The sequence below is a fragment of the Lates calcarifer genome, linkage group LG4 (assembly GCF_001640805.2).
Source record: "Lates calcarifer isolate ASB-BC8 linkage group LG4, TLL_Latcal_v3, whole genome shotgun sequence".
Classification (NCBI taxonomy): domain Eukaryota; kingdom Metazoa; phylum Chordata; class Actinopteri; family Centropomidae; genus Lates; species Lates calcarifer.
In genome coordinates, this window is record NC_066836.1 from 19,819,717 (window position 1) to 19,827,497 (window position 7,781).

The 7,781-nt window shown below is 40.5% G+C and overlaps 3 protein-coding genes across 3 annotated transcripts; 1 reads left to right on the forward strand and 2 right to left on the reverse strand.

The window, feature by feature from the left end:
• Positions 1-282: 282 nt before the first annotated feature.
• LOC108883940 (zona pellucida sperm-binding protein 3) lies at positions 283-2,163 on the reverse strand. Its single transcript, XM_018677531.2, has 9 exons — positions 2,055-2,163; positions 1,773-1,939; positions 1,590-1,693; positions 1,377-1,465; positions 1,100-1,280; positions 903-1,008; positions 700-785; positions 466-557; positions 283-382 (listed from the first exon to the last, which is right to left on the reverse strand). Exons 1-9 carry the CDS (start codon positions 2,119-2,121, stop codon positions 318-320), a joined length of 957 nt encoding a protein of 318 aa, XP_018533047.1. The 5' UTR covers positions 2,122-2,163; the 3' UTR covers positions 283-317.
• A 1,237-nt stretch (positions 2,164-3,400) lies between these two features.
• Positions 3,401-5,622, reverse strand: zp3f.2 (zona pellucida glycoprotein 3f, tandem duplicate 2). The gene is made up of 9 exons (XM_018677532.2): positions 5,514-5,622; positions 5,234-5,418; positions 5,052-5,155; positions 4,884-4,975; positions 4,627-4,807; positions 4,435-4,540; positions 4,269-4,357; positions 3,854-3,945; positions 3,401-3,744 (listed from the first exon to the last, which is right to left on the reverse strand). The coding sequence occupies exons 1-9, from the start codon at positions 5,578-5,580 to the stop codon at positions 3,638-3,640; spliced, it is 1,023 nt and encodes a 340-aa protein (XP_018533048.1). The 5' UTR covers positions 5,581-5,622; the 3' UTR covers positions 3,401-3,637.
• A 518-nt stretch (positions 5,623-6,140) lies between these two features.
• On the forward strand, positions 6,141-7,677 carry nedd8l (NEDD8 ubiquitin like modifier, like). The gene is made up of 4 exons (XM_018677534.2): positions 6,141-6,307; positions 6,856-6,903; positions 7,058-7,140; positions 7,260-7,677. Exons 1-4 carry the CDS (start codon positions 6,290-6,292, stop codon positions 7,384-7,386), a joined length of 276 nt encoding a protein of 91 aa, XP_018533050.1. The 5' UTR covers positions 6,141-6,289; the 3' UTR covers positions 7,387-7,677.
• Positions 7,678-7,781: the final 104 nt, after the last annotated feature.

Genomic DNA, 7,781 nt, shown 5'->3' on the forward strand with positions numbered 1-7,781 from the left:
ACATAGGTTTTTCGATAGATCAAGGTTATTCCGACATTTAAAAATACAGCTTTGTTCAAATTAAGTGGTTTGGATACATCTTTAATGACCATAGATCTGAAATGCAAAAGACAACCAGGTACCAAGCTTTTAGAAGCTTGCAAAACCAAGAATAAAAACCCAAATCATAGAAGGAGCCAGTCCATAAGATGGATCCATTTCTGGAAAAAGGAAAAAAAAAAGAAAAAGAAAAAAAAAAAAAAGTTTGTGAAGGCAGTTGTTGAGCACAAATGGAGCATATTGCAACGTAAATTGAAGTCAGTTCTTACGGTGATGCTTCAGGAATTCACATCAGTGATGGTAAGTGGCCCAAGGACTGCTTTATGTACTATTCCCAGCTTCCCTGTTTGGGGGTGGGGTGGGGGTACTTTTAGATCAGTAACAAAGACCAGTTTAAACCAGGTATCGAACAGATACAGTACTTACCTGATAACACACTTCTCATCTTCCTGGACTTACAGCTTGAATCACAGCAGTCACATAGATTGCTATATGCAGGATTATCCAGAAGCTCCCAGCTGAATGCATAAGGATGAGAAGAGTCAGTGATTAATTATGACTTGAATTAAAAAGGCAGCATAGTTTGAGTAGGAGCTAGAAATTTCAGTATCAGATTGAATTTTACTAAGTAGATTTTCAGTTTAAAACTGATGTTTTTACCCCTGATCTTTGACATAGTGGCAGGCCTTCTTTGTGTTGTCAAGACCAATGGGATCCCAAGCAACAAGTTTGCAGTGGATAAACACCTGTTGAGGGGTCATGAAGTCAAGTGGGGTTGCAACACCTTAAAGTTTATATTCCAGTGTTTAGATTTAAGCCTTGTAACAGGAAGAACATGTGCAATATTATAATGGAGGGTTTACCTCTTTTCCAAGAGCAAACCTAAAGGCTTGAAGGGATAGATGCATCTCTGATGGGTTTTCTCTTGGTTCAAATTTTGAGCGGGAAATCTTACTATCCACAAGACATCTGTATTTAAAAAATAATAAAATTAAGCATTACTTCTAGTGTCTGGAAAAACAAGGTCAGTAAGGTCATATTTTTATCATCATAAGAGTACCCCTTATTTGTAATTATTGGGTATAAATTGCTTTCAGGCTGCAGCTCTGGTGTGGCAGCAGCTACACATTCCTCAAGCAGCAGCAGCAAGGGCTGATGGTTCATCAGCTCCACACTGGCCATGATTGGAATAAAGGAGCCCAGAGGAAAACTAGTAGATTTAGCAGGGCCTGAGAAGTCATCTAGAGCAACAGACAGTGTCAAGTCAGAGTTTAAAGTAGTTATTGTGGGGATTCTGTCATTTCCACTGAGGCTATGTGCTGTGTTCTGACACCTACCATTCATTAGTCTGATGGCAAACACTAGATCCCCTTCACCATATGTGTTAAATACAGGGTCATAGATGAGAGGGTACCAGTCTTTTGGCCTACACAAAAGAAAATAGAATGAGTACAGCAACTACTGCCATTAATCACATGCATCTGTGGAATCTAATCTCAAGACCCTGTTTGATCACTTTAACCCAATGGGGAAGTAGCATGATTACACACCTCTCATATGTACAGACAACTGGATGAATGACAGGGAGTACACTGGAATCAGGAGAAGAAATGTAGAGAAGATCATTGGTGTATATTAGCTGATTCCCAGTGACCTATGAAGGAGACAAAAATGTCACAAAGCTGTAGAAAATATGGTTTCTTTACAATACCCAGTTTAAGTATGCCACCCACCATTGTCCTGAAGTTACAATCGTTGAAGTCGACACTGAAAACAACCTCCCTGGCCGTGATGCTGGTGGGAAAACAGTTTCCGAGACGGAAGAGTGACGGGTCAGCCTGGGATCTGCTCTCTGTCCACACCACTGTCACAAAACCAGGCCTACAGTCCAGTTTCATGTCTGTAAGAGACACAGTGCAAAAACCTCAAGTTTTTACCCAAACAGTTTGAGTGGAGCTCATTAGAAACTGTGATTGATTTTGATTTTGAAAAAGCTGGTTTTTACACAACATTACCTGCATAAACTGAAACAGCCGCTACAAGGCTCAAGAGCAGCACACCTTGCCAAGAGAAAGCCATCATGACTGAACACACAGGACCAACACTGTGAGGGCTTTTATTGCTTCTAACTGGGAGACATTAATCAAGTTAACTTCTCTCACCTGGTGTGTGTCTCAGGTGCTGTGGCCATCAGCCTGATTGCAATACTCATTTTGATATGATATTTGCAATGTTTTATTGTGCTCATGAAAATACAATGTGAAGTAACACTTTTTACACACAACAAGTGTAAGGTCTATGATTGTACATTTAGTGTATGACATTCCTACAGTTATGCAGACTCAACATCAGCAAACAAGGAAACCAGAAAGCCTAAGAGAACAGTCTCTACCATGCTGCAGGCAGTAAATACAGGTTATATTGTAAATAGTGTGAGACCTAGTACAGTATGTATGAGTTAGGTCAGTGCATCACTTCCTGTATATCATTATTCTGACAAGTTAAATTTGAAATTCAATGTGTTTTTATCTAACTTTTCTACTGCACTCAGGTCTGTCTCAACTCAATTTATATTTATGGCCAGAAAGTAAGAAGCCTATCTAGTTAATTATGTGACTCGAAGTCTGCTGTTTAATGCTGAGTTTAACAGGAGTAATCACCCTGACATTTTCAGTACTGATTTGGGCCATTTTAATTTATGGTCTGGAATCTGATACATGTGTGATCTATAACACTTAGTTATCAGTCATATTATATCAAGACTTGTGTCCTCACTCCAAGCTGGTGCTTGAGGTAAACGTGGAAGACAGCTGTGAGGTATTTGGTGAAAGAAAAATGGTTGTGTATGAATTTAAGGGCTAGATCCTCTACCCTCTGTTGCCCAAGATGTGGATCTAAGAGCCTGAAGGCCACATTATAACTGATCATAAATGTAGCATCTAGCATCACAGATTCAAATAATTCAGGTGGTCCTTTGATTGTAAAGCCAAATATTTGAAGTCTGTTTCCTCATAACGACCAATATGTAAACACTAATGATGAACTGGGACAAGTTATGGAGTGTATGGGCTCTGATATTTAACAGCAACACTTGGACAACATGTGACAGGTTATATCTATGGTTGCATGTCAGCCTCAGGTCCATTTTTATCTCAGCTCATTTTCTGGAGTTGTGTGATGACTTTATTGATAACTAACCTCTCATTTATGAAGTAAACCACAGCCTCAAGTGATTCAAACAGGTTTATAAAATTATCCAGCAATAGAAAGCATTACGATCAAGTGCTATTGGCTGGTTTTTGATGACAGCACAAACAAGACAGAGATACTGCTAAAGACAGAATGGAGCAGAATCATAACAGGACTTTAAAGCACTTTTATTGTACATCATAAGATGGATCTATAACATTTTTGGCATTTCCCAACATCTTAAGTCTGGAGGGATGGCCCTCTGTTGTACAGGATCATGGAGTCTCCATCAACTTAGACTGGACTCTGTTAAAAAATGTTGAGAACTGAAGCCCTTATGTCCTGTGGTCCAAACTTGCAGTTTAAAAAAAGGACAGAAATTCACTGGTTTAATCATCACACCAGAGAGTCAATCTGTAGTGACCGACCCCACTGACGTGTTGTGTGCCTTTGAGCCAGATGGGTCCTCAATGATCAGGGGTCCCAACACGGAATTATGACTCCAGCTGTGGGATTCTGCAAAAAATAAAATAAAAATAATAATAATAAAAAAAGCGGGGGACAACAACAATCACCACATGTAAGAGTGCAATCTAAAAATAGCCAAGTGGACATAAAATCATACCCCATCCAACTCCTCGTTTGGCACGCGACTTGCAGGTTGAATCACAGCAGCTACACAGGGAGCTCTGAAATGGGTCATCGAGAAGTTCCCATCTGAGAAAGAAGCATAGTAGCATAGTGGGTTTTTAATACTGGTGCCATATTAATGAAACAAAACAGCTAGTGGTTATCAAGAAGACATTACAGCACACAGCTCCTCCTAACATCCGTTTATGTGCAGATTACTGGAGGACAAAAACATTCAGCCTAATTATTCCGTTTTTGACACACTGCTAGTTTTTTCCCCCCCTTCTAAATTTTGGACAGCATCATACTTACCACACATTAGTGGTATCAATGTTATCCAACTCTTGGCTAGAAAGCAAATAAGGGTATTTTCCCAAAATGTCAGAACTATGGTGTTAAACCATGATTACCCTCCATTTTCCTTGACATAATGACAGGCCTTCTTGCTCTCATCAAGAATGTCAGGGTCCCATGCAACCAGCTTACAATGGATGTACACCTGAGGAGCACAGAAAGAGTCAGTATGTTTTCATTTACTAATATATTCCTGATATCAGCTACCATTTACCCACTCACCTCCTCTCCAAGACCAAACTTGAAGGACTGCAGGTAGAGGATGATTGCAGACGAGTGGTATCGGGGAAGGAACACAGAGTTTCCCCTCATGCTTTCCAAAAGACATCTGAAGACATTTTAAATCTCAGATTAGCAATATGGCTTTTCCTCTTGTACAATCATTGTAAAGACTAACCAGTGTCTGAATCCTACCCCTTATTGCTAATGATGGGGTAAACCTGGCTGCCAGGCTGCAGCTCTGGTGTAGTGGCTGCCACACATTCCTCCATGAGCAGCAGCAAAGGTTGATGGGACTTCTGCTCCACTGCAGCCCATATTGGCATGAAAGAGCCCAGGGGGATGACATTTGACTCCGCTACACCTGTTAACTGCTCTGTAGGGTAAAGTAAAAGGGCTTAGAATATGTCTTTGAATGTGCGCATGTTGGATTTGGCAGTGTGAGAACTCACCATTGAGGAGTGCCATGTGGAAGACCAGCCCGCCTCGACCTTCAGAAACACCTGATCCAGGGTTCATGAACTGGGGAACCCACACATCAGGTCTGAAACATAATGATAAGGTTCCTCGTCACACATTTCAGCTTTAAACTGGAATTTAATCCCCCATAAAAACACTACCTTTTATAAACACACTCGATGGGATATACAAAGGATGCAGGTTTTGGCCTTGCTTGTGGCCTGAAAGTCAGTTCATTTTGATAGATCAGTCGTTTTCCTTTTATCTGTGGGGACAGAAAACTGGTCATCAAAATATCAAAGTCATTAAGAGGTATTTTAGTTAAATATTGCTTGTACTTTACCAGTTTTTTAAACTTGCAGTCACCGAAGTGGTAGTTGAACTGTGCTTCTCCCTCTCCAGTGGGCATAACATTCATCTGAGATGGCATACAGCTTCCGAGTAAGAGACGAGCTGCATATGGCACCAACTCCGGATTGATCCTCCATGTGATCTTTACTGAGTCTTTTGCACAGACTACTTTGATATCTGCAAACAAATTCTTATGGTCTCAGTTCCTGTAAACGAAACACTTAAAAATTGTACATAAGGTTTTCATATTTCTACACACGTCTGAAAAATACCTGCATTAGTGACAGTTGTTGCAAAAACAGCCACAGTTATCACACCTAGGAAGAGATGAGTCACCATGACTAAATGATCCAAAGCACTTTGGAGCTGGCACACTTTGTAGACTTCCTGCCTAATTAACTAAATGATCAACATCTGTTGCAAAAGCAGGGTGCCGTTTGGTTAGAGTTCCTATATACGCTGAGGGCATTTTTTTTTTGCATTCTTGTAATGTCATATACACTTTGTGGCATTCATTCAGCCAATTTTCAAATGCATTTGAAGAGTATAAGTATTTTATTTTTTCCATTTTTATAAGTATTTTTACTGAAAAAAGTACAGTCTTGAGATATTTGTACTACTACTACTTTAGACTTCCACTTCATCACATTTTAGAGGCTATTATTGTTATTTTTTACTCTTTTACATTTATTTGACAGTTTATTTGACTCATTACTTTACAGTGTGATATGTTACTTACTTAGTCTGACCAACTACAACATTATGATGTTATTCATATGTTAATGCATTACATAAAATTTCTATAATAGGCTATATAATGATTTAACTCTCTTAAGTGCCCGTTTCTGCCCATAGCTGTTTTGTTTTTCCTCACAGCGGAACGTTGTTACTCGTGCGCTGTGAAGCCGTGACCCGGAGCGTTAAGCGTGCTACACAGGAAGTAAACTGAAGTCAGGCGGACAAGCAGGTTGTATTTCGCTAGTTTAACAAGTGTTTCGGTTGGTAAACAGTTCGTATCACCTCGAATTGTAGTATATTGTTTATCAACATGCTGATAAAGGTGAAGGTAAGACCACTGTTTTTTCTACGATTACACTTCTCCGCCGGTTCGGCGCTGCTGCTGTTTAGTAGCCCGCTAACATCACTGATCGGTTCGCTAATTTATTTCAGGGCCGGGGGCAGTACATATTATATTGTAACTTCGGTGTATCTCACTCTGTGTTAAACAGTTTTATTTCCTCTGTGTTTGTATTTGGCTTATTGTTAAGTGGAGTCGCCAGTTAGCTATTAGCATGTGAGTGAGACTTGTAGTAGCTGTTTGTCTGGTAGCTTGCTAACTTAGAAGCAAACATCAAAACAGGTTAGCCAATTCATGGGCCGGTGTTACAACAACAACTCTGTGACCCTGTGGTTTAATAGTCAGTAGAAATAATTGAGTAGTCATTTGGGACAGTAGACTTGGCTAAAATTCCCAGTTGTCTCACATAAATGTGTGGATTGCTCCTTTTTAAACTTTGAATTCTCATTGTGTTGATTGAAAAGTTGTGTTGCAGACTGTGTCGTATGAGAGATCAAAACAGGAGCTGATGTGATTATGTTAACATTATGTTTCAGACTCTCACTGGAAAAGAAATAGAGATCGACATTGAGCCCACAGACAAGGTGATGGCACAAAAGAAACTGTCCTTTGGAGATAAAATGAGACAAATCTAAATACTGTCCACTCTCAAAGCACTGTATTATGTCTAAATGTCCTGTGTGTGTGTGTGTGTGTGTGTGTGTATGTATGTGTATGTATGTGTATGTGTGTATCAAGGTGGAGCGAATTAAAGAAAGGGTAGAGGAGAAGGAAGGGATCCCCCCGCAGCAACAAAGACTCATCTACAGTGGAAAACAGATGTGAGCTCCCACACTGTGAACCATCTTGCTTTGCAACAGTTGCACAGATGCTCTGATTAGCCCTCAGGGACTCTCCTCTAAACCATCTTGTCCTAACCCCTGTGTCGCTTTGCCCTCAGGAACGATGAGAAGACTGCAGCAGACTACAAGATCCAGGGAGGCTCAGTGCTCCATCTTGTGTTGGCGCTAAGAGGAGGTTCAACGGTCCACAGTCCCGGCTGCATACACCTCTCCTCTTCATCATGAGTCGTGGTATTCATGGGGCCAGCTGAGTGCCAACGCTTTAGGTGTCTGTCACCGTCTAACCATGTTACAGCACAGAGATTTGAAATCCCACGCTCCTGGGGCAACGCAAACACACACAAAGAAATCAACCAACAACAACTTAAAAAAAAAAAGGACGTTCGTATTCCTTTGTAGATGTTTTTTGTAAACCCACATTGGCTTTCTGAGTTTGACCAGTTGATGCAGGCACCCATACAAGAGACAGTTTGAAACACTGTGGTCTTTTTGCTTGTGAATAAATGCTGAAGTTAATTTAAGCGTTGTCCTCGAATACACACCCTCACCCACACACGCATACACGCACACACACACACGCGCACATACACACTGAACACAGACACCAAGACAAGTCACTG